At 40.8% G+C, this 26,519-nt stretch overlaps 2 protein-coding genes across 12 annotated transcripts in view; one reads left to right on the top strand and one right to left on the bottom strand.

Annotated features, from left to right (window-relative positions):
- The window catches only part of LOC124249654 (Golgi pH regulator), a 52,214-nt gene extending 43,165 nt beyond the window's left edge, over positions 1-9,049 (top strand). Inside the window, exons 11-14 of one of the 3 annotated variants that reach the window (XM_046680825.1) lie at positions 5,362-5,457; positions 7,173-7,262; positions 8,203-8,268; positions 8,412-9,049. In XM_046680825.1, coding sequence (XP_046536781.1) covers positions 5,362-5,457; positions 7,173-7,262; positions 8,203-8,268; positions 8,412-8,618 — 459 coding nt within the window. In that variant the 3' untranslated portion in view covers positions 8,619-9,049. The remainder of the gene's footprint in view (positions 1-5,361; positions 5,458-7,172; positions 7,263-8,202; positions 8,269-8,411) is intronic. The other 2 variants (XM_046680827.1, XM_046680826.1) reach the window with 2 other exon arrangements.
- Positions 9,050-9,663: 614 nt separating this feature from the next.
- The window catches only part of PDZK1 (PDZ domain containing 1), a 31,978-nt gene continuing 15,122 nt past the window's right edge, over positions 9,664-26,519 (bottom strand). For 5 of the 9 annotated variants that reach the window (XM_046680817.1, XM_046680815.1, XM_046680821.1 and 2 more), the window contains 8 exons: positions 24,176-24,387; positions 23,179-23,428; positions 21,281-21,417; positions 20,026-20,221; positions 17,452-17,648; positions 12,423-12,647; positions 11,473-11,763; positions 9,664-10,138 (listed from right to left, as the gene is read on the bottom strand). In XM_046680817.1, the coding sequence (XP_046536773.1) occupies positions 10,085-10,138; positions 11,473-11,763; positions 12,423-12,647; positions 17,452-17,648; positions 20,026-20,221; positions 21,281-21,417; positions 23,179-23,428; positions 24,176-24,385 (1,560 nt within the window). In that variant the 5' untranslated portion in view covers positions 24,386-24,387 and the 3' untranslated portion in view covers positions 9,664-10,084. Of the gene's footprint in view, positions 10,139-11,472; positions 11,764-12,422; positions 12,648-17,451; positions 17,649-20,025; positions 20,222-21,280; positions 21,418-23,178; positions 23,429-24,175; positions 24,414-25,646; positions 25,663-26,519 lie in introns of those variants that run through there. The other 4 variants (XM_046680820.1, XM_046680816.1, XM_046680818.1 and 1 more) reach the window with 2 other exon arrangements.

Below are 26,519 nucleotides of genomic sequence, written 5' to 3'. Positions count from 1 at the left end.
CCCACTTGATCATGGTGTATGATCCTTTTAATGTGTTGCTGTATCTGGTTTGCCAATATTTTGTTGAGGATTTTTGCATCTATGTTCATCAGTGATACTGGCCTGTAATTTTCCTTCTTTGTGTTGTCCTTGTCTGGCTTTGAGATGAGGGTGATGTTGGCCTCACAGAATGTGTTAGAAAGTGTTCCGTCGTCTTCAATTTTTTGGAATAGTTGAGAAGGATAGGTATTAAATCTTCTTTGAATGTTTGGTAGAATTCTCCAGAGAAGCCATCTGGTCCTGGACTTTTATTTTTGGGGAGGTTTTTGATCACTGTTTCAATCTCTTTACTTGTGATTGTTCTATTCAGGTTCTCTATTTCTTCTTGATTCAGTTTTGGGAGGTTGTATGATTCTAAGAATTTATCCATTTTTCTAAGTTGTACAATTTGTTGACATGGTTTTTCATAGTATTCTCTTATAATCCTTTGTATTTCTGTGGTGTCTGTTGTAATTTCTCCTCTTTCATTTCTAATTTTATTTACTTGAGCCTTTTCTCTTCTTTTCTTAGTGAGTCTGGCTAAGGGTTTGTCAACTTTGTCTGTCTTCTCAAAGAACCAGCTCTTAGTTTCATTGCTCCTTTCTACTGTTTTTGTTTTTGTTTCTTTGGTTTCTATTTCATTTATTTCTGCTCTGATTTTTATTACTTCCCTGCTTCTGCTGACTTTGGGCTTTGTTCTTCTTTTTCTAATTTTGTTAGGTGTAGTTCGAGATTGCTTATTTGAGATTTTTCTTATTTGTTAAGGTGGGCCTGTATTGCTATGAATTTCCCCCTTAGGACTGCTTTTGCTGCATCCCATATGAGTTGGTATGGTGTATTTTCATTTGTCTCCAGATATTTTTTTATTTCTCCTTTAATTTCTTCAGTGATCCATTGGTTGTTCAGTAGCCTGTTGTTTAGTCTCCAAATATTTGTCACTGTCCCAGTTTTTTTCTTGTAGTTGATTTCTAGTTTCATAGCATTATGGTTGGAAAAGATGCTTGATATGATTTCAGTCTTCTTAAATTTATTGAGGCTTGCCTTGTTTTCCAATATATGGTCTGTCTTTGAGAATATCCTATGTGCACTTGAGAAGAATATGTATTCTGCTGTTTTTGGATGGAGTGTTCTGTATATATCTCTTAAGTCCATCTGGACTAGTTTTTTGTTTAATTCTACAGTTTCCTTGTTGACCTTCTGTCTGGATGACCTGTCCATTGATGTAAGTGGGGTGTTAAGGTCTCCTACTATTGTTGTGTTGCTCTTAATTTCTCCCTTTAAGTCTGTTAACAGTTGCTTTATGTACTTTGGTGCTCCTGTCTTAGGGGCATATATATTTATAAGTGTTATGTTCTCTTGGTGGAGTGTCCCTTTTATCATTATATACTGCCCCTCTTTGTCTCTCATGGCCTTTTTTATCTTGAAGTCTACTTTGTCTGGTATGAGTATGGCAACACTTGCTTTCTTTTGTTTGCCGTTAGCTTGGAGTATCATCTTCCTTCACTTCACTCTGAGTGTGGGTTTGTCTTTAGAGCTGAGATGTGTTTGTGGAGACAACATATTGTTGGGTCTTGTTTTTTAATCCATCCACCCATTTTGTGTCTTTTGATTGCAGAATTCAATCCAATTACATTTAGACTAATTATTGCTATATGAGGGGTCAATACTGCCATTTTATCACTTGTTTTCTGGTTGTTCTGTATTTCCCTTGTTTCTTGTCCCATATATTTCTGACTGCCAATTCAGTTTGGTAGTTCTCTATGATGGTTTACTCGGTTTTCTCTTTATTTATCATTTGTGTCTCTGTTTTGGTTTTTTGTTTAGTGGTTACTGTGAGGTTTATATAAAAGATCTCGTAGATGAGATAGTCCATTTTCTGATAGCTTCTTATTTCCTTGATCTAGGCAAGTCCCATTCCTTTCCTCTTCCCCATCTAAGTTGTTGTTGTCACAACTTACTCCGTTTTGTGTTATGAGTTGTGGTTAAAAAGAAGTGATTATAGTTATTTTTTATGTTTTCCTTCCCTTTATCTTTAATGTTATAAGTGTTTGCTAACCTGTTCTGATAAAAAGCTGCAATTTTCTGATTTTGTCTGCCTGTTTATCTCCTTGCTCAAGACTTTGTAAACCCTTTCCTTTTTTCTTCAGGTATGAGGGCCTTCTTGATCGTTTCTTGACAGGGTAGGAGGGCTGTCTTGTGGTGATGAACTCCATCAGTTTCTGTTTATCTGGGAAAGTTTTTATTTCTCCATAATATCTGAAGGATATTTTTGCTGGATAGAGTATTCTTGGCTGAAAGTGCTTTGTCTTTCACAATTTTGAACATATCATTCCATTCTCCTCTAGCCTATAAGATTTCTGCCGAGAAATTTACTGAAAGCCTGATAGGGGTTCCTTTGTACATCCTTCTCTTCTGCCTTGCTGCCCTTAGTATTTTTTTCTTTGTTATTGACTTATGCCAGTTTTTCTTGGAGAAGGTCTTTTTACATTGATGTAATTAGGATTTCTATTGGCTTCATTTAAGTTCTCAGCTATTATTTCTTTGAACAAGCTCTCTGCTCCTTTCTCCCTTTCTTCTCCCTGTGGAATACCATAGTCCTTATGTTGCATTTCCTAATTGAGTCAGATATTTCTTGGGGAATTTCTTCATTTCTTTTTAGTCTTAGTTCTCTCTCCTCCTCTATCTGAAGCATTTCCATATTTCTGTCCTCTAAATTGCTAATTCTGTCTTCCATAATATCAGCTCTGTTATTTAAGGACTCTAGATTTTTCTTTATCTCATTCATTGTTTTTCATCTCCAACATTTCTGATTTGTTTTTTATACTTTCAATCTCTTTTGTGAAGAATTCCCTCTGTTCATTAATTTTTTTCCTGATTTCATTGAACTGTCTGAGTTTTCTTGTAACCCACTGAGTTTCTTTATGATAGCTGTTGTGAATTCTCTGTCATTTTTATTGTAAACTGCTGTGACTCCAGGATTGATTTCTGAGTGCTTGACATTTTCCTTCTGGTCTGGAGTTTAATATTCCTCTTCATACTATTTGATGGGGTGGATTTGTGCTGTCACATAGTGGTAGTATTAGGTGCAGATTCCACCTTCTGCCACTGAGGGGGTGGGCAGGTGTTGTGTATTCTAAGCCTGTCACAATCCCTGGCGGCTATGCCTGTTCTTTGGAAGATGTGCTGACAGGGTCCATCTGCGTTTGCCCACTGGCTGCTGCTGCTTTACACAGGTAGGTGTGCAGGTGCTCTGACAGGGGTCCATTGCTTTGCCCCATTGGCCAAGCTGGTGTGCCAGGTGGGTATACAGGCACTTTCTTTCACGTACATGATCCCAGAGGCACTCCCGCTCTGCGCTCACTGTCTGCCCTCCTGGGCTACTCAGCTGGTGAAGATGTCCCCCCAGTTGCTTAGCCTCCTCTGTGTGGGGTGTTCCCACAGGCTGGGAGGCAACTCCCAGAGCAAAGACATTCTCGCAGAGGGCTGCCCTTTCCCCCGTCTCCTCTCAGAGCCACACACAGTCCTGCGCCTAGATTGCTGCTAATTGGAGAGGGACAGGAGATCCCCTTACCTCCTTCCACTGCCTCCCGGGGGGTCCAGCAGCTCCACCTTCAGACATATGGCTGTGTGGATCTCTCAGATATCTTTTGTGTTGTATGAATGTCTGTTGTTTTATGAATGTTCTTAGTGGGGAGAGTCTCAGGGTAGAGCCCACTCCGCCATGATGCTGCCATCCTGATTTGAATCTTTTTAAATTTATTGAGACTTGTTTTCTGACCCAGAATATGGTCAACTATGGGTAATGTTCCATGTGCACTTGTGTAGAATGTGTATTCTGCTCTTCTTGGCAGGAATGTTCTCTAAATGTCAAATAGGTCAAGTTGGTTGATAATATTGTTAAAGTTTTCTATATCCTTACTGATTTTCTGCCTGCCTATCAATTAATGAGAGAAGGGTGTTGAAATTTCCAACTATTGCTGTGGTTTTGTCTATTGCTTTTTTTTTTTTTTTTTTCAGATCTATCAGTTTTTACTTCATATATGTTAAAGCTCTGTTATTAGGTACATTTAGGGTCATTATGTACCCTTTGTTGAAATGATCTTTTTATCATTATGAAATAACCCTTTTAATCCCTGGTAATATTTTTTGCTATGAAATCTGTTTTGTCTGATATTAATATAGACATTCCAGCTTTCTTTTGATTAGTATTAGCCTAATATATCTTTTTCTATTCTTTTACTTTTAACCTATTTGTATCTTTATGTTTAAAGTGGGTTTCTTGTAAGCAACATGTAGTTGGGTCTGGCTTTTTTATACAGTCTGACAGTCTCTGCCATTTAATTGGCATGGTTAGACTAGGAGTTAGCCATCTGCAACCCACAGGCCAAATCCAGCCACCACCTGCTTTTGTAAATAAAGTTTTGGAACACAGCCAAGCCCATTCGTCTATATATTATCTGTAGCTACTAGCACACTGCAGTGGCAGAGTTTCCCAATCCCTGGTTTAGACCATTTACATTTAACATAATTACTGATATGGTTGGGTTTAAAACAACGATGTTGCTATTTGCTTTTTGTTTGTCCCATCTGTGCTTTCTTCTCTTATTCCTTATTTTTTTTTGCCACCTTTTAGATTAATTGGGTATCTTTCATAATTCCATTTAATCTCCTTTGTTGGCTTGTTAGCTATAACTCTTTTTGTTATTTTAGTGATTGCTCTTAGAGCATTCAGAAATAACCACAGGGAATGACTTTGGAATTCCTTGATTCTCTTGCTCTGACTTCATCTATCAGAATATTACCTTTCTGGCTCCTGATAAATTAACGTGTATATGTCATAGCCTTCTTCCCCTTGACTCTTTACAGAAAAGATTGGGTAGATAGGGACTTTTGTTTACCTATATGTGAATGGCCAAGATGGATTTCTTATATATGATTTGGATTGAGAGTAGAATTGCATTTTTAGGAACATCCACCTATAAGATATGTTGTGGTGATTAATTCATTATTTTAAATCATTTTTTTTAAAGATTCACACCTGAGATAGCAACTGTTGCCAGTCTTCTTTTTTTTTTTCCTACTTTTTTCTCCCCAAATCCCCCCAGTACATAGTTGCATATTTTAGTTGTCGGTCCTTCTAGTTGTGGCATGTGGGACGCCACCTCAGCATGGCCTGACGAGCGGTGCTATGTCCTCACCCAGGATTTGAACTGGTGAAACTCTGGCTGCCAAAGCGGAGCACCTGAACTTAACCACTTGGCCATGGGGCCAGCCCCTAAATCACTTTTTGAAATAGTAAGTGATTACTGATATGCTCTAAGGTGAAGGTCTGTGTTTCTGCAGGCAACCATCAATATCGTTTTTGACCGAGTTGGGAAAACTGATCCCGTCACAAGAGGCATTGAGATCACTGTGAATTATCTTGGGATCCAATTTGATGTAAGAGTTGTATCAAGATTCTGGTTATGTTTCTTTCTATTTTATCTCCTATACATTACAATTGTTAAGATTCCACTTCCTTACTATAGGTACTTAATTCTGCTTTTGTTCTTCCCACTCTCCTCTGTATGTTTTGACGTATTCATATGCCAAATTTGTAAAGAGCATAAAACCATAAGTCATGACTGGTACTTATTTTTGTCGTGGATGCTGATTATTTCTACAGTTCTTCCTCTGCTTCTCTGTAGCCAGCTACCACTCACCAGTTTCTCCCTACCAAATATTCAGATGCTTTTCTCTGGGATATTTGATGAGATCTTCAAACACACAACTCACCTTTGACTCCTCTGGTAGAAAGTTAACTACTAATTAGTGTTCCATGTTAGAACTGAAATGATTTCTGCTGTAAAAAATTATCTTTATCATTTAATTAATGTGGCCTTTGAGCTAAAGATGGTAACTGTAACCTGTGCACAAATGTTTTTAATCATCTCTCTGCTGTTTCATAATGCCACTGTCGCCAACACACTCTTGTCCAATGTAAGTTTAATGTCTTTTTTATAGAATAGTTTATTTTCCAGGTGTATATATATGGCCAGTGATTCTGGCTGATTAGCACTTTGGTAATAGGACCAATGTCATGTTCTTAGTCCCATGGGGGCCAGTTAGCTGTGCTGTGATTCTAGCCACAGACTGCATGCTACCACCCAGACATCCATCTCAGCTGGACACGCCTCTGGTAGGTAGAGAAAATAAAAATGAACCTGAGCAAACTGAGCTCCAGGCCTTGAGAAACAGCTCAAAGCACACGTCTTTTTGATGACAGATCAATAGTGTATCCTTTTTCATGTAAAGGAGCATAGTATCTATCCTTCAAGTGGTATATAAATTATACTCTAAAGGATGCTTCACTCTTGTTGCATATATGTTTTCCTCTTTTAAATTTTTTACTGGGCTGAATTTTTAGAAATGCTCTTTCTTACCAGAGGTTTCTGAGGCTATTAGTTACTGCATATATATATATATATATATATTCTATCTATAATTCATCTATATACTCCATATTTCTTAATTCTGAATAACATCTTTTAGATGTTAGTAATAACAGCTCTCCCTCAGACACTTCTCAGACCTGAATCAAGCACAGGGTCCCAAAGCTGCCTCTCACTATGAAACAGTCTCACAGGAGAAAAAGGTATCAGCATGTGGTTCAAATGAAGGTCATCTATTGCCTAGACCATAGCTGAGAATGTTATATGTTCTTTTATTATAAAAAGAAAAATTCCTTAAAGTTGTAGGTGATCAGAGGACTGTTATTCGCAAATATTAAAAATAAGCAAGCTGCTATTTAGTTTTATTTTAATTCATGTTTTTCACTGAGTACATTGAAGCTGTATTAGCTTTAGCAAATATTAGCTGTATTAGCTTTTCTGATTTATTAGTGTTACTTTCATCCCTTCACTACACTTGCTTTTTTCTGTCCTTGAGTCTTGATTACGTCTGCTAATTAAGATACTCACTGCAGTCTTCCTATTGATGTTTTAGTTGCCACTTAACACGGTTTCCTCCTTCCCTAAAAACTTTTTAAAAATCAGTTAGGGCATAATGAACTTCTCTCTCACAGTCACATAAGTGATCAGTATGCATCTTCTTAGCCTTCACATCTCTTTGAACAGAGATTTAACAGATATCTTTTTTTCTTATTATGGTGGCAGGTGAAGTTTTGGTCCCAACACATTTCCTTCATTCTGGTTGGAATAATCATTGTCACATCAATCAGAGGATTGCTGATCACTCTTACCAAGGTATGTTGTATCACAGAGTTAACAAGTACTTATTATTTGTTTAATTACATGTGGCACCATAAGATAATTTTACCTAAGATTTCTGCCTTCTGGAGATCTTAAACAGCAGTCGCAAATATTTAAAAGACAGATATTTATACAACAGAATAAAAAAAGTTAAATACATAAATTGATGATGATCTATTTACATCATATACCAATCAGATAAGTACATTTACCAAAGGTCATAGAATGAGATCATGGTCTGTTGTGTTCACTGATATGGCCCCAGCATGAGAACAGAACCTGGCACATGGTGGGTTCTCAGCAGATATTTGGAATGAATGAATGAGATAGCTATTTGAGGTTAGAAAAATAACTATAAGAGTCACTTGTAAGGAGGATACAGAAGTAGGAGAAGCAGAATGTTCAGCTGTTTTTTCTGATCAACATAGGAAGGCTTCCTGGAAGTAGACGGTGAGTCCTCACTGGTAGAAAAGGTAGGAATTTCAAGGTCCAAGAGTTGTTTGAATGAAAGGAGAGAAGAGGTTGGGAGGAGAAAAGAAGGGATCTCCAAGCATCTAGCACAATTTTGGAAAGAGCTCAGGAGCCTAATAACAATTTCAAGGGCTTGTAGTGGCCTGGAGTAATCTGTTTCAATATTTTATAGCGATGTTAAAGTCATATGTATCACGTAGTTTCTGAAAAGTTTGATAGCCATCAGAATCCTTTCATGTTATAATGTAGTACTTAAAACCACCAATTATCCCTATGGGAAAACTATAACTGGATCCTTTTTTGGCAGTCTCGGTCTCTTCATTATAGCCTTAACCATATAAATTGTTCTATACAGGATTGTGGCATGGAAGAGACAATGAAATGTTAACCTTGCTGCTTAATGTTCTTGACATAGGAATCTAGCAGTACTGCATAAGTTCATCTCTCCTGTCTTTCTTGACAGTTCTTTTATGCCATCTCTAGCAGTAAGTCCTCCAATGTCATTGTCCTGCTATTAGCACAGATAATGGTAAGTTTAATGAATTAGCTTTATGTTTACAGCCGTAAAATACCAGAAATGTGTTTTATACTTTTAAATATTTTAACGTTTTCCTTTGACCTGTCCCTCACTGCATTCAAAGTGACTTGTAGATTAATTTGTTTGACTTACAGGGCATGTACTTTGTGTCCTCTGTACTGCTGATCCGAATGAGCATGCCTCTAGAATACCGCACCATAATCACCGAAGTCCTTGGAGAACTGCAGTTCAACTTCTATCACCGTTGGTTTGATGTGATCTTCCTTGTCAGTGCTCTCTCCAGCATACTGTTCCTCTATCTGGCTCACAAACAGGCACCAGAGAAGCATATGGCACCTTGAATCCGTGCCTGTTACAGACTGCTATAGGCTAGTGGTTTCAGGATTTGTATATAAAAGGGAAAAAATGGAGGGGACCAGGGCCTAACATTTTTAAACAAAGAAAATGCTGTGGTAGCATGTTCAGCCTCCAGCTTACACCTTCCTCATCAGATGATGATCATGAGTAGCATCAGCTAGAATGTGAGAGAGCAAAGTAACTCAAGCTAGTACTTAGCCAAGAGCATCCTGTGTAGGTTTGAGGCTGGTGCGGTGTGGGAGAGGCGGGTGGAAAAGTCACAAGAAACTAGGAGGGAAAATACACTGGAACTCTAGGGTAAGAGAAGTGTAAGGTAGCTGGGTGAAACACTTGGAATTTCTTAGTCAAGGTTCACATGGAGAAGGTTATGGCTTTCCCTTGAGATTGTCTGTCATTAAAATCAGAGATTATAACACTTTGGCCTTAACTTCATTTTATCAAGGATAGCTCAGTATTATGCTTGTGTGATCTAACGTGAGTTGGTGTCCCACCCCCGCTCCCCCAACCCCAGCCCCATTAAAATAACCAAGAGGTTATCTGTTCTTTTCTGGGGAAGGGGTGGTGTGCGACTGAAATAGATCCTACCAACAGAGACTTCAAGTAAGTCATTTTTATTGATTTCCTTTTAACTTAGCATTATTTAAGACTTAACTTAGTATTATTAAGTATTATTACATTCAATTCAGTGATGTCTCATTTTTGTCTTTCCATCTGCCCCTCATGCTGTGGGGTAAAACAATGAATAACTGTTAACTAGAAAAAGTCACTTTCCCATCCTGGAACTCAATTTCTTCATCTGTAAAAAGAAGATGTTGAAAATTTTACAGAATACTCGGAAATGCAATTTAAGAAAACCCTGAATTTTATTACCAGAAAGTCTCTTTTTATTAGTAAGATCTTATTCTGAATTTTATTGTGTTTTGGGTTTCTAGAGGCAAAATGAAGGTTAAAGCATAAAAAGTTTACGAAAAACAAAAGCACGATTAAGGTTTATATCAGCTAACAAAGAAGTTTCGAGCATACTCAAAAGGGATTTATAATGGTATTTATTTTAGCAACTGCAATAGTCTTATAAAAGCATAATTTTAATAGGCTTATTTGCTCAGATACTTTAATTAGCAGCTCTCACATATACAGATTTATGAATCATCTTTGGTGCTCAAGGAGCCTATGGAAGTAAGAAATATCATCATACAGAGAAATATAGTTAAGTTGAAGCTTGAAAGAGATCACATGAAAAGAATCTGGCTCCTGCCTTAACTTTTCCTAAGTTGACCATAAATAAGCCATCTGCAATAGCTGCCCCTAAGACAATCACACATAATGAACTGGCTTCCAGAGGAGTTGTCTTCTAACAGAGACGGTAAACGGGTGGCAGCTCATTCCTTGGGAAAAGATTCCTATTAAATACCCAGAAACAGCTATCAGCCAAAGCCATTATTTGCTCTCATCACATCACTGTATCTTCAGAATTGGAAGAAGAATGAGAAGCTGTACTGTCAGCCTGTGCAAAAGAAAACAAAGGATCCATAAGTGGTAGAGTGTGAACATTAGGAGATGGACAGTCTATTCTAGAGTTGCATGACTTACTTCAGGGGGCACAGTCACTCACTAGAGGCCAGATGACCTGCATTCTACACTTGCTTTTGTTTTCAGCTTGCTGTTTGACACTAACAAGTTTCTTGATGTCTGTATATATTTCTTTTCTATAAAGCTAGCATAGTACTATAGTTGACTTCCTGTAGAAATGATAGAGAATTTTTAAAGACAACTAACTAGAATACTTTCTTTGTGAAGCAGTCCAGAGTAGAAGGTCAGTGGCTATTGTGTGTGCTATGCTCTGATATTTGTTGTTGTTCTTAGTGCCATTGGGTCGATTCTGACTACTAGTGACCCTGTGTACAACAGAGCAGAAGCCTGCACAGTCTTTTTGCACCATCCTTTCACTTTCCGCCATATCACACAATGCTCTGCTGCTATTCATAGGGTTTTGGTGGCCAGTTTTTCAGAAGTGGGTGGCCAGGTCCTTCTTCCTAGGCTGTCTTAGTCTGGAAGCTTCACTGAAACTTGTCCACCATGTTGACCCTGCTGGTATTTGAAATACTAGTGGCATAGTTTTCAGCATCACAGCAACACGCAGCTGCCACAGTATGACAACTGACAGACGGGTGGTATGGTTCCCTAACCAGGATACAAACCTGGGCCATGGCAGTGAGAGCACTGAATCTTAAACACTAGAATTTATACATAGAACCAGAACCAGAACCAGAATTTGTACATAGATAGTTTGATTCAGGTTCTTCTGGTGGTCCCCATTATAATTTTGATAAACTTCTTACTTTTTTTTTTTCTGAGGAAGTTTAGCCCTGAGCTAACTACTGCCAATCATCCTCTTTTTGCTGAGGAAGACTGGCCCTGACCTAACATCCATGCCCATCTTCCTCTACTTTATATGTGGGACGCCTACCACAGCACGGCTTGACAATCAGCGCCATGTCCGTACCCAGGATCCGAACCAGCAAACCCCAGGCCGCAGAAGCAGAATGTGCGCACTTAACTGCTGCACCACCAGACTGGCCCCCTAAACTTCTTACATTTACTTCTTGATCTATCAACTCTAGACAGTGACTGTCAACTCCATGCTATGAAAACTAAGAATTTTGTTATCCTTATGCTACTTCTTCTCCCCATGATAACTTGATTTGCTAGTTATCCTTACATTGTGATTTTCTAGTATTTTAGGAAATCTGTCGTAAACGTAGACATGAGGTGCACTTATTAAGGACTTTAGTATACTCTGGTAAGTTAGATCACTGAGAGAAATGTGTGACCACTCACTCGTTCTTTTGCCATGTGCAAGTCCTGCTCTGACTCCACCAGGGTTCCTTCTTTGGAATTGGGGGGGGCATCCAGTGGATCAGCCATGGAGGAAACAATAGGGATTTTCTTAGCCTGGAAATAATCGTAGGCCTTTTGTCCACAAACTAAGAGTGTGACATTCTTTCCACTGCTCTGGATTCTATCCACCACTTTCTCATAGGGTTCATCCAGCACATTAACCCCATCCACTTCAATGATGATATCCTCATCCTCCAGCCCAGCGAGGTCAGCAGGGCTGCCCTTCTGTACCTGTGAACAGAGAGGTTCTGAGTTATCACTTCCAAACACGAATAAGGGAATGTTAGACTAGTTTCCCTTTAAAGGAGAGATGAGGAATTTGAGATTTTATTCTTAACCGTGTTATTTCTTCTTGAGGTACAGAAGTTAAGAAAGGTGCTCTAATGCTTTTCTGCTTATGAAAGCAACAACTTCCATACTCAAATGAGTAGTGTTACAGTGGTTGAACATCATATATTATGTCTTCTGGGTTGAAGGCCTTAGATTTCATAAGTTCCCTTGAGAGCTCTAGGGATAGTCTTCTCACTGTCAGTCCCCACAGGGTAGGGGCATGAGACCAAATGCACAGAGCAAACAAGTATCACTCCCAGTCAGAGTCGATAGTGACTGTCAACTAGAGTCATGTCAACTCACTGTGTTTATTTGATCTCAAAGTATCTAAAGGGAAAATTAGGTGAAACAGCTGTCTAAGAAACAAAAGATAGGAGCTTAGGATGTACTAGTAGCTATCTAAAGGGTAAGGGACCACAAAAGCATTTATTTGAACCCAAGTGGGACCCTCAGTGTAGGCCTTCAATGTCACCTTTTTACTAAGCCATCAATAGGTGGGAAAAATTGACTCTCCTAATTGTGGCTGTGTTCATTGGGCTGCTGGAACCAGATTACCATACCTCTTTAATGAATGGTCCTGGCCGGCCCCGAATGGCATTTAAGTGAAAGCCATAGCCATTTTCACCTTTAACCAGCCTGCAGAGCTTAGGCTTATGATCTTCTACTTCCTCTGTAGTATCCAGACTCGAGACCTCCAGAGGAGCAGGAGGAGGAGCTGGAGCCTCCTTGACAGAACTATTAGGCAGTTCTTGACTTTGATTGTAGAGAAACGGAGAAAAATGAGCCTTTTGGAAGAAAAGGGAGAAAAACATTAAGTATGAGTAGTTACACATTATTAAACGTGCTAGTTTAATTTACAAGGTGTCATACAAGTTCTGCTCTTCTAGATACGTCTGATTGTGGGCTGTAATATTTCTCTACTACCCCAACCACAAAAGGTATAAAGGAAAATTCAGCTTGGTTATGGAGTAATGTATATAAACATGTAAATAAATGCACATAAGCAGGTAAGTGCACACATTCCACTTCGGTGGCCCGGGGTTTGCCAGTTCAGATCCTGGGTGCAGATGTGTCACTGCGTGACAAGCCATGCTATGGCAGGTGTCCCACATAGAAAGTAGAGGAAGATGGGCACAGAGGTTAGCTCAGGGCCAGTCTTCCTCAGCAAAAAGAGGAGGATTGGCAGCAGATGTTAGCTCAGGGCTAATCTTCCTCAAAAATAAATAAATAATAAATGCACATATATGTAAAATAAAAGCAGTACAGAATGTTGTACAAAAATGAGTCTAACCGAATTGCTAGTTTTTTCTGACTCCATGATACTGAGCAAGTCACTGAACAACCATAGGCCATCTCCCTGTTGGGAGATTACACACATTGAGTGACTTGACTAGTATCTCATGCAAAATAGGCTCCTGTGTCCCTTCCCCTTCCGTAAGGTGGGCTTCAGAGCTCCCTAAACACATTAGAGAGAGTGAAACACAGTACTATTTTTATCACTCTCTGAAGTACACACAGTAAGTAATTAGGGGGAAGGGGGTGGGGGTGGTGGCTATCAGATGGTTACGTATGGTAACAAAAGTTAATTCCAATCATTTGCTACTTGCTTTCCCACTCCCCCTCCAGTCCTGCTCTCTGTTGTACTCAATTTATTTTACTATTTATTGTTATAACCATTAGCTGACACTTCTGTTATGCCAAACTTCTGACCATCTTTAAATACTTGTAATCCGTCTCAACTCCCAGACCATCCATGTAAAGAAGGATGGTCTTAAATATAGGAGAGGCAGAGAACAGGAAACAGGTGACTCATTTTTTTGTTATAGATTTAAGAGTTTAGCTGGCTATGGGTTTTAGTTGAGAGGGTTAAAAAGGTAGGTTGGGTATGGTAAGATCCTGGATTAGGAGTTAAATTGCTGCCCTTAAGTGTCCAGGATATTTGTTAGGCAATGAGTAGAAAATCAAGCAATCGAAGGTGAGTACAATGTGTGCTCTGTGCCAAATCATACTGTTCAGCAGCCTGGCTAAAATTAGATTTGGGGTCGTCTGGTTATCATCTACCTTACTAACCACAAGACCACATCTTCCTTTCTAAACGAGAATAGCACCAGCACAGAACCTCCTCGTTACCCAATTCAACTACCTTCAGCCCTTTCAGTGATATACTTGTAAATGTGCCTCATTTCTTTCTCTCTTTAAAATGTGGAAAATTATCAAAGTGACTCATTACATGCAAAAATACCTCTGACAGCACTACCCAAGCAAATCAACTGTATCTGACAGTCGCAGCCAATCTTGAGGCAAAGTACAATAACATTAGACACTTAATGAAATATTTGGGTGTCTAGTATGTGCCAGGAACTGTTACAGGTGTTTGTTTTATTCCCTGACAGATCTCAAAGATCCAATCCCTCCCTCCATGGGAACTGACCTATGGGAACTTACTTGGTAGGGGCAGGGGGGAGTTGAGGGAGGAAGAAGACACAGCAGGCATCTTTTTAGATCGAAGTTCTCTTTCATATTAACCAAAACATAAAAATTATAGTTAAATCATTCTGTCATAAGATTAGGAGTTGGAAAGGACTCAATGCCACAATCCCCTTTACAGCAGTCAGAGCAGTGACCCAACTTCTGTTTGACCTTTTTCACCAGCCGAGAGCTCACGGCTCTGCAGAAATGGCTCATGTTCTTGGCAGCTTCAGTTGTGCTTAAGCCAAAAGCTAGCCCCCGATAGCTTCTCTATTTGGTCAAGCCATGTCCCATAGAACATCTCAAAAATGAGTCTACTCCTTCTCACATGTAATAACCTTTCAAATTCTTTTATTTATATATATGTGTGTGTATCACATTTTTTTAAATCCATTCATCTGTCAGTGGACACTTGGGTTGATTCTATCTTTTGGCTATTGTGACTTAATTTGAGGCCAAACATATGGTCTATCCTGGAGAGTGTATCGTGTTCACTTGAGAAGAATGTGCAGTCTGTTCTTGGGTAGAGTGTGCTGTGCATGTCTGCTAGATCTAGTTGTTTGATTGTGTTGTGTGATTCAAGTCCTCTACTTCCTTCCTCCTCTTCTGTCTGGTGGTTCTAGCCATTATTGAGAGTGGCATATTGGAGTCTCCACCCATTACTGTAGAACTGTCTATTTCTCTCTTCAATTGTGTCAGTTTTTCTTTCATATATTTTTCCGACTTTATTGAGGTATAATTGACAAAATTATATATATTCAAGGTGTACAACATGATTTGATATACACACACATTGTGAAATGATTACCACAATCAAGTTCGTTAACACATCCATCAGCTAACATAGTTACCACTTAGCCTTTCAAATTCTTTTTTTTTTTTTAAGGTGCATAAGTGTGGTCTTTATTTTATTTTATTTTATTTTATTTTTTTGGTGTGGAAGATTGGCCTTGAGCTAACATGTGTTGCCAATCTTCCTCTTTTTGCTTGAGGAAGATGGTCCCTGAGCTAACATCCAGGCCAATCTTCCTCTACTTTCTATATGGAATGCTGCCACAGCATGGCTTGATGAGAAGTGTGTAGGTTCACACCCAGGATCTGAGCCTATGAACCCCAGGCCACCAAAGCAGAGCACACGAACTTAACCACTACACCACCAGGCCAGCCTCTCAAATTCTTAAAGATGTTCTTTCTTCCCCCAAATCTATGCTTATTCAAGCTAAGTACTCACATGGTGTCTTCCAAAACCTCTGCCTTGCTTACCTTTCTTGTCACTGCCCTTCCTAAAGTGAGGTTCTCAGAACGGAGCACAATATTAATTTAGCAAACAGAACATTTATATGTGCCAAGCATTATTCTGAATGCTCTAAATACTAACTCATTTAACCCTCATAGTTACCCTTCACAGTAGTTACCCACATCTTACAACTGAGGAAACTGAGGCACAAAGAAGGTACCTTGCCCAAGATTACATTTTCTAGTAATCGCAAGTATGGTCTGACCAACTCAGTGCAGTAATACGATTGTCTGCAAAAGCCAAGTGTAAATTAATGTAACTTTAAATTTGCCTTTTTTGGATGGGGGCAGCTACTTAGAGTATCATCAAGTTTCTTGTCTTTTTCTGTCGTCGTCAAATCAGGTCTCACATTTAGTATTCATACAGTTGTTTTTAAGTTAATGTACTCCTTAAAGTTTTTTCCTGTTTAAACTTAAACTTATTAGTTTTTATTATTCTTTCTACCCTGACTAAGATATTTTAAATATTAATTATACTCTCTAGTAAATTAATTATCCATCAGCACATTAAGTCATCTGTGTGATTAGGTATGTTAAATATGTTTTCCATGTCTCCATCCAAATTTGGTAATAAATTAGCTTGGATAGGAACAAGTGGCATGCCATTAGAGATGTCTGTTCGGGTTGACATTGTTCCAATAGCAAGTATTCTTTAGGTATGGTTGCTCAGCTAACTAAAAACCCATTAATTTTTCTGTCGTCCAGTTCACTCTTTAATCTTCTTTACACAAATATCTTGAAACATCTAATCAAAATGTTGTGCTGAGAGGGAGTTTGGTATAATGAATTGAGTCTAAGAACTTGGGTTCGAATTCTGGCTTCAGTCTTTACTTAAGCGGGGTGACTTCAGCAAATCACTTAATCTCTCTGACCTTCAGAGTCCTAATCTATGGGGCCAGCCCAGTGGCGTAGTGGTTAAGTTTGCCTGCTCCACTTCAGTGGCTGGGGTTCGCAGGTTTGGATCCCAGGCGTGGACCTACACACTGCTCATCAAGCCATGCTGTGGTGGCATCCCACATACAAAATAGAGGAAGATTGGCAATAGATGTTAGCTCAAGGCCAATCTTCCTCACCAAAAAATAAATAAATAAAAAATAAAAAGAGGCAAATACCACTACCACCTCCCATAATATTGCTCCCTCTGTATCATTTATATACCACTGGATGTTTCTCTTATTGTATATCACATAGAACACTTTGTTCATCTTCGTGACCAACACTTAGCAAGGCAGATGGTATGTAGAAGGCCTTCAAATGTCTGTTAGGTTAGATTCAACCTCAGTTCTTGTGATAAAATAAAACTATTATAAAAACCTTAAAATATGCACGTAATAACTGTTATGATTAGGAGTTGTTGATTGAGAGGAAATAATGTTAGTTTGACACAACCTGGTTTTGGTGAATCTGTGTATCTACCCCCTTGCTAAGGGTTTATAAACTGTTTAGTAATCCTTCTAGGCTTTTACATGAGATTGATGGAAATTACTAGTCTGTCGTTTAAAATTCAGTTGTTGCCTACTTGGTAAAGTTAAGGCTACATCTGCCTTTTTCCAGGCTGCTGTTCTCCATAGATTTTTTCCAAATTATCAAAAGTAATTCTGCAGTTATATTTGCAAATTCTTTCAAAGTCTCAAATCTAAGGGCTTAATTATGTACCACTTGGCATTCTCTCATCACTGCCAATTTGAGCTTCTCTTCAGCCTTAATGCTGATCATTATGCCCCTTCAAGTTTGAAGATCAAAGTGGTAACTTAACCAAAGTTTGGTGGCATGAGTGAATGGATCCAACCTGAGTACGTGAATATGTGACTTTGTACCACTTACCAGTCTGTATATGTTGTCTGTCTCCTTGTCCACCACCAGCAGTGAGGTCTGCTCCCCACCCTTTCTGATCATCTCCACCACGCTGTCATGATCCAGGGACTCCACAGACTCGCCATTGACAGCAACTACCAGGTCATTGTGCTTCAAGCCAGCCTCCTCTGCTGGACTTCCGGAATCTATATCCTTGATGATTTGACCTACCCACCCCCGCCAAAAAATAAATAAAATTATCAGAAAGCCCCCTAAAAAAACAAACTGGGATTTCTGGTGGAGTCAAGACCCTGACACAATAGATATAAAAGGCATGCTGAGCACAGCTGCTGTCCCTCCTCCTGGCATCCCAGCCTATAAATATCCTACCCTGCCTTTTTCCCTGCTCAGAACTCACTTCGGGAATAAATCCAACTGTTAACAATAAAAGAGTCTTTCAAAAAGGATCATGTTGATACTAAAGGTATCTGCCAATTCGATCTCGACAAATAAGCATGCTAAGCATTAAAGGTCAGCAAGTTCCCAGGAAGTCAGTGGGCATACTTGTATCTGTACATCTTATCTAGAAGCTAAGCCATAAAAAACGGGGAAGGGAAGAATGAAGAACAAAACCGAAGAATTCAGACCCTAGGGAACCCGCACTGGTATTGTAGCAATTGGTTTTGTTCAATTATGAATATGTTTATGTATGCGTGCCTCAAGGATATGTCTTTGGCCTTCTTTTCCTGACTTAACCTACCTTCACCAGATGCCTCCAGATCTCTCATGCTTTTTTTGTCCCTCACACTGTTTTAACAAGCTCCAGTTTCACTTTTCTAGCTAGCTGCTGGACACCTCCAACCGGATATCACATAGGTCCCTCAAATGTAATGTATTCAAACCAAAAGTCATCTTTGCCCATCTCCCGCATCCCAAGCCTCTCCTCTTAGTCACTTGTTATTGGAGTGCTGTCTCTCCCCTCAGTGAGTGACACTTAGCAACTGAGTCGTCCTCAGCATCCATTCCCCATATCTAATCAACTAAGTCCTTCGATGCTGCCTTGATATTTGACACATCTCCTTTTCTCTAGTCCCACCTTTCCTTTACCCTAAATGCAGTTTGTATTAGTTCCTGCCTAGAATTCTACCTAAACTACTACACCACCTTCCCAGTTGCTCTCCTTGTCCCTAATCCTCGCCTTCTCCAATACAGATCCGCCTTCAGATTCATCTGGACGCAGTGTCTGACCAAGTCCCTCCCCAGTGCGACAGCATGAGCATGGGTTTTGGAACTAAACAGACCTGAGTTTGACCCCAGTTATGCCACAGCTGTCTGACCTTATGTAATTACTGTGTCTTCTCCAATCCCTCAATTTCAGCAATTCTTCTTCCAGAATTATGAGGAGTAATTGAGATGTGTAAAGCACCCGAAGACACTGTAGGCTTAATTTTTTCTTCTCTCTCACACTGCTCCAAAAGCTTTTTAACTCTGCATTGGCTATAGAACTAAGTCCAAACTCCCTAACCTGGCATTAAAGGCCCTTCATCATTTCTTTCCAATCCACCTTTCTAACTGGGTGTCCTTGTGCTACACATTAGACACTGATCAAACTGTGTCTGTGTTTCCTGCTTTGGTTGCACAAATCCTATCTTCCTGGGATGGCCTTCCTTGTGCCCACTCCATCTACTTGTCCAAATTCTATTCATATGATAAAGCCTGAACTCAAGTGCCCCCTCCACTATGAGGCCTTCCAGTTCCTTTTTAGTGAGAAAAGCTTGCTCCAACCTTGAATTCCCACAGGACTCATCTACCCCTGTATTAAGGTGCTTCTCACCATCTACCTTCAGTTATGGACATAATGTGACTTAGCTCCTTTACTAGATGGGGGGCTCCTTGATTGAAGAATTCCTGTCTGATTCACTTGATATTCTCAAAGGCCCCGAGGATGTTTTTACATAATATGAACCAAGTTAGTATTTGATGAATTAATGTGAACATATATAATGAAAAGAAAATAGCAACTTCCGGGTAAATAACAGTTTGCATGGCCTGAAGCTACATTCTTTTATATATTCATCTTCTCTAGGAGGACCTTGGTTCTTTCCTTGTTGAGTTATAAGGAATCAGAAAGACCTCTGAGTCTGTTTGAGTCCCAGATCCAACCCACACCTCCGCCTCGGATCTAGTGGTGTGCTGAGCTGGCTCCTTCTAGTTAATGAGAACCAATTCTGTGCAGTGCTTACAGATTTGCATTCTGTGACATCATGTTGTTAGCTTGAAATCAAACATGGTGAGAGTATTTATACCACAAAAGTCAACAGATGCCAAAAATTAGGGCTGTTTTCTTTTTTCCAGAGATCCAATTTTCCAGCATACTACTGCCCAGATCCCAAATTCTGCCTTATCATTCTGCTCTGGAAACCTTGGGATGCCCATCATCAGGCCCCATGTGACATGGAAACTGACCCAGCTGTGCTTCCTAGATGCTTACTATGCCCCTCATGCATCTGTTGCAGAGTTGGGGGATCTAATGGAACTCAAGCCAGACTAGGATGAAGAACTAGATGGTCACGCTGCCAAGTTCTCTGCTCTCCAGTGCCTTACCTTTCTGTTCTGCGCCTGCCCTCAGATAGAAACCATAGCCATTGCTTCCCTTCTTCATCTCCACAACCCGGGGCTGGTGTGGTAGCAATTTCAAACTGGCTGTTTCTCTCTTGAATTTTATCTTCTGCTCATTATGGCGCTTGTCAGTTTCTTTGTCCACCAGCAGGAACATGACACGGCTTCCTGACTTCTTCACCTGCAACAGCACACACAGGTGAAGACCAACATAGTCTCCAAGAATGATGCTGGGAAATAGAAGAGTTTCTATATAGAGGCACAGTATCTAGATTCAACAGCAAATATGGGATGTAAGGCCGGAGTTTAAGCTGTTACACGATCTCCTACCACCTCACTGGTATTTATCTACCTGCACTTCCACAGTTATTGTTTTCCCTTTGTGAAGTATGACCTCACCCACACAGAGGCTAACTGAACCCAAATGAGAGCTGGAGTCTAGAAAACCCAGAAAGGTACTTAGGTGAAGGCTCGAAAAGGAGTTTGGAAAAGAAAAGAACATAAAGGTCTACTTGGAAAGATCATTCTACCAAGAGAAGATAAGGTTGGTCACTTTTCAAGGTTCCATATGACCTCAAAGGAAAACCTCAGAGAATTTTCCGTGTGTCGTGCAACCATGTAGGACATCAGATTTGAGGTACAGGCCTTCCAGTACTCCCCATGTGTGGTTCTATATTCACTGCCACATTGGTTATCTTCCGGCTTGTATTTAAAACATTTTAGTAACAGTGGCTCAACAGTGAACTTCATATAAATTCAGAGGGGTCTCCCAATCAAACATAAATAAGATCCAAAAGATAAAGTTAATGGGTGTTGCCTGGTGGCATAGTAGTTAAGTTAGTATGCTCTGCTTCTGACGGCCTGGGGTTTGCAGGTTCGCATCTCGGGTGTGGACCTACACACTGCTCATCAAGCCGTGTGGCGGCGTCCCACATACGAAAAATAGAGGAAGATTGGCACAGATGTTAGCTCAGGGCCAATCTTCCTCACCAAAGGAAAAAAAAAAAAGATAGTTCTTTAGAACACTTCTTCAAGATAATGTGAAACTAGCAAAGGCCTTACTCCAAAACCCTATGGTAACACTGCTTACATGACTAGTGAGTCTGTTCGCTCTTAATACAAAGGAGCAACTTACCACTTTTATATTCCTGCCATCAGAAACTACCACTCCTGTCTTCCTCTCACTTCCATTAAGAGTAGAGTGAAAGTAAGGTAAGAAAAGCACCCCTTTGGGATATACCTTTTCAACCACTTCCTCATGACTGGCATCTTCTACATTCTCTCCATTCACTTCAATCAAGTGATCATCATCCAGGACACCAGCTTTCATAGCCACACTTTGAGGTATAATATCAGTCATATACACTCCCTTTTTACCTGAAAGAGAGCCAGAGGTGGACAAGTGTTTCAACTCCATTACACAGGAAGTCCAACAGTAAAGGGTTTTCTCCCAATAATGTAAAATTAGAATTTCCAATTTTAGGGGTAACTCAAACAGACTTTGGCTTCTGATCTAGAACAACAATTTTAGCTTCTAGCACAAAGTTTGACAGCCATTACTCAGTTGGTTTTTGTTGATTTGAATAGAATTTCTGAGCCCAACTAAATTCAAGGAAGGAATCTCAGGTGGCACTGGCCTCTTGAACCAGAAAGCACCCAACTCTGCTCGTGCTGCGTCACCCTGTTAGTCTCCCTTCCTTTCTTTGTAGAGTTAGGAGGCATCCACTCCATCCTGTCTTTAATTGGTACTATCACCACCCCTCACACACCGATGGAGTCAATAAATCTCACCGATGGAGGCTAACGAGGACAGAGGCACAGGAGGGAGATGAAAGCATACACACTTACGATCAGTCTGGGGTGGGCTTGTGCTGGTGTAGGTGGCATGATTTAGGTGCTTCTTAAAGAAATGCTGTCAATTCTTGCAAGATATTAATATTTCAGTCTAGCAAAGGGCTGCTGTATAGTGACTAGATAAATCATTTGTAAGGAATAACAGTAACTTAAACTCTGCTTTCTTAAACATTTAACATTTCTCCTGTTACTTTGCTATATAATTTTCATGAAGGAAACATTTTCTTCATAAAGCTAACCTAAACCATTCACATGTACAGTAGCACAAGACCAAATGAATAGAATCTGAATTACTTTCTTTTTTTACCATTTTACTGATAACGGCCTTCTCAGAAATGCCAAGCTTCCTTTGACCATCTACGTCATTGTATTTGATAACTGACAAACTTGAGAAATACTTTTTATAGCTAGTTTACATCTCTTGCTACAGGTTAAATGAGCCTTGGAAACAATTTTATGTTTTCCAATGGTCTGCTCTTTATCACTTAACCAAATTATGACCTACCCCCAGTGCCTCTCCAGTACCAGAAAGAACACGGGAGGGGCAACATTGGAGGTAGAACCAGCAGACTAACACAGCTTCCGTGGTTCCAGCATCGGTCCCAGAGAAACCATTACAGAACCGTGGTCAACTGAGCACAAGTCAGCCTGCACCTCTGAAATTCTACAAACAGAACTTCGTCTTTCTGGTGGGGTCGGGGTTTTTCAAATCACTATGTACCTCTCAGCTGGAGGTCAGAACAGTTAAGGCTTGGCCACAGCTGAGAATACTATTTAAATGTCAAGAGGGTGGGGAGTTTTACAGCGTCCTCAGCAACTATGACAGTGTCCGACACATCAGTAGGTGCTCAAGAATTTGTTAAATAAATGAATGGCACCTGAGTACTCTGAGAGATGAAAAGAGATATCCTTCTTACTCAAAGTAGCTATTATGAAGAGCCTCCTTTTTCTCACCCCTTATTCCTCAAGATCCCGTCCACCCTCACCTTAAGGAAGCTACAAAAGAATAACAAAGAAGCATCAACCCTCTAACCATCTGGCCTCAAAGGCTCAGCCTAACAAACACTGGCGGACAGGAATGTCCAGTGCCCCACATGCCCATGCTGCTGTCCTATGTCCTGATTCCCGGTTACACAATTGTGCAGGGCCAGGGAGGCAGGGAGAGAGAAAGAAGCTGCTGTTGGATATCCATAGCAACTGAAAAGTTAGTCAAAGAAGACATTAACCGATAACAATATCTTTCTTCTGGAAAGCTGGTTGTCCATACCCCACCCTCAAGCTCACCTTGGACAGTTTTCAGAGAGAAGCCATAGCTGCTCCCCTCCTTCACCAGGTAGCAGAGCCGTGGCTGGGTCCAAGTCTGTGCTTCTCCATTCATCACAGGGGGCAGTTTCTTATCATTCAAACTTGGTTCCTTCTGACTTTGACCCAACTCTTTCAAGTCTACCTGTTTTTTCATGGCTTTCTCGTAGGAATCCCCATCTAGAACTAGTAAAGTCACTGAATTCCCACTCTTTCTGACCAGATCCACAACCTAGGAGGAAGAAAGAAAAAGGTAACTTTAGCCAATAACCCTCTATCAACCACCATAGGGGATGTTCATTATCTGGCTCTGGAGATTCTCATAGCTGACGGCCGACATGCAAATAGTCAGCAGATAGTGCCCCAGCCATCTCTGCCCCAATCCTCCCGATATCTAGGTGCAGATTAGTCTGGGCCCCTAGCACTGTTGGAACCTAGAGCATGGCCCAACCCCAGTTCAGGGGACCCATAAAAGGACTTGTCCCTTCTAGGGATGACTGCTGCCCTCCAGGACAACAGGTCCTCCTGGGTCTATGGAGAAGGCATGGTGTAGTGAAAAGAACACCCACTCGGAGGCAAGCAGAGTTGGCATAAGGTCAGACACTCCCATATGTTCACTGCATGAACTGTTAGCAAGCAATGTTATCTGAGCCTCCATCTCCTCACCTATAAGATGGTAATATATACCTCATGGGCTGTGATGAGGATTTAACAAAATAATGACTATGAAATTGCCTAGCATAGTCTCATAGCAAACATGCAATGCATATTAGAGCTGACACCATTCAAATCTGGGAATAATTTTACAGTTCTTGGTTAGTTGTAGGAAACTTGATTAGCCAGCAGAAAGTACAGCTATAAATATGTCCTGCCTTGCCAGTGGCAGCCAGAAAAGCTCCAATGACCCCAAAAGCTATAATCAGCAGAGATGTAGGGGCTAAAGAGATATTGGAAGAAGAATCTCAAATGTCCCATCCACCTGCATATGCTCTTCCTTGTCCACAAAGATGCCATTGATCCTAAGAACTCTGTCTCCATCCTGGAGGCCAGCCTTCTCTGCCGGGCTACCCTTCTCAATCACCCGAACCAGGTGGCCATCAGTGTCCTTCTCAATTCGCAGGAAGAAGCCATAGCTTTGTCCTTCTTGTTTGGACAGCGTACATTCTCGGGGGTTGAAAGTGGAGGCCATTTCTGTGATGAAAAACAAGTGGATAAACCTGTGGGAAAGGAAATCTAATTGGAGTGAGAACGCTGTCCTCCATCTCCTGTAATTCTATTCTTCCAGTCACACCAAATCTAGACCTGTGGGTGGCAACATTGGGGTGTAGGAGGCCACCTCCCAGTGGCCCACTTGCTGAGATTTCCAAATCTATTTCACCAACAATGACTTTTTTACTTGAGTTTCAGACTCATGTACTCAGCTGGGTACTGCACACGGATGCTTCAACTTCAGTAGCTTCAAAACCAAATTTCTCTTTGTCCCTTGACCTAAAGAAATTAGGTCCAAATACATGACCTAAAAATTTTAATAAAATACAGGTCCACTTTCATTCAAATATTTGGAGAGCCTGCCAAGTTTTAGGCACTGAGGATAAATCTGTGGACAAGACAGACCCATACTTTGCCTCTCATATCAGGGGGAACATATTTTTACAATAACATGTGGTGAGTGATCTGCAGGGAAGAATAGAGTGATAAGGGAGACTATAACAAGGGTCTGGGGAGTAGGGGATGGGGTGGGAAAAATTAAGAATGGCTTCCTGGAGGAATGACTTTCCCAAGACCTGAAGGATTAGTAAGAGTCAGGTGAGGTAGGACAGGATAAGGAAGACCTCAAACAATTAAAAACAGAGAAATCAGGCCTCGCAACTGGCCCAATACATTGGAGATGTGATAGAAAAGTGACTTTCCAGGACGCTGAAGTTCTAGTCAGAGCTAAGCAGGGATGCAGGATAGAGACAGGATTCTGTGGCCAACTCAGCTCCTCCCTCCCGAAGCAGCTTCTGTTTCCATCCATCCTGCCTCTCCTGTTGCCCCACTGCAGGAGCAACATCCTGGGCCACAGGAGGAGGGCAGGAAGTGTGAAAACCAACAGCTGGGACTTCGGCACCCAGTTATTAAGAGGAAGACTCTTGTTAGTGTCCCCAACCCCTCCTGGCTTAAGCTTTTGCTTTCATAGGAGAATAAGAATGGAGGCCAGAACTGCTGATGTAAGGCTGAGGCCCAAGAGCAGAAGACTGGACACGGCTGGTTAAACTGTCTGCAGGGCAAGCCCTTGTCACAGTTCCCTGCCAGTAAATCAGAGAATAAACCGTCTGTCCCTTCCCTCCTGGAGGAACAGGAACAGATGACCACACACGATATGGGGGTGGAGGGTGGAGCAGAGACAATAAAGTGCTCCAGGCTCCCTAGAAGCCATGCCATCGTGATTCGAGATAGCCATCTCTGACCTTCATGCCCAGAGAGACGTCCGGTACCAACCGGGCAGGAAGCCTCCCACTGCCTGATGACTTGGCCTTTTCATGTCTTAGCAGAGTGTGGCAACCACAACACCAGCGGCATGAATGACTAAGCAGCTAAGAAAACAAGAAACAAATAGACAACCTTTCAAGTGACTTCTTACCAACGGCCCAGTGCCTGAGCCCTCCCTACTGAGTATCAAGGGATGAAAAAAGTGAAGCCACAATCACTGTGGTCATTACCCACACCAGGGAGAGTTTAGCAGCTCTGCCATATCATAACCAACCGCCAGGAAGATGCCACTTTGGGAGGAGAGGGGGAAAGCAGGGAGTTAGCGGAGAAGAGGGCATCACCGGAGTGGGGTTTTCCCACATGCAGGGACCTGTGTGTGGCCCCTCTGACTCCTTGACCTTTTCCTTCTCTTTTAGCTGATCTTCTAGCTTGCAGACATCAGTTCTTTTTCCAGCTTGAATCCACATCTCCGTGCAAACTTACCTCCAGGTCCCTATCGGCTCTCAATTTCATAGGTCTGAAAAGTGTTGAAGGAAAAATTATAAACCTCATCCAAATCCTACAAAATTCTAAACATGTTCTTACGATCAAAATAAAGACCATTAGCAGCTATGTTTTCATCAAGAGATGAGGCTGTTTGTGAGCAGCACATGAATGCTTATTTCTAAGGCATCCACCCCTAAAATTCAGCGATCTTGCACCCTGTGGTGTCAGCCACGGGATCTTAATCTGTTTCTCTGTAGGGAGAGGATAGAAAGTGAAACCTCCTTGTTAGTAGAACTAGTCTCATGTGTGGGGAGGAGGGAAGAGGTAAAGGTTTCCTGTGTCTCAATAGAGACCCCAAAGCCTAT

The sequence above is a fragment of the Equus quagga genome, chromosome 13 (assembly GCF_021613505.1).
Source record: "Equus quagga isolate Etosha38 chromosome 13, UCLA_HA_Equagga_1.0, whole genome shotgun sequence".
Classification (NCBI taxonomy): Eukaryota; Metazoa; Chordata; class Mammalia; order Perissodactyla; family Equidae; genus Equus; species Equus quagga.
This window is presented reverse-complemented; position numbering and strand designations above follow the sequence as displayed.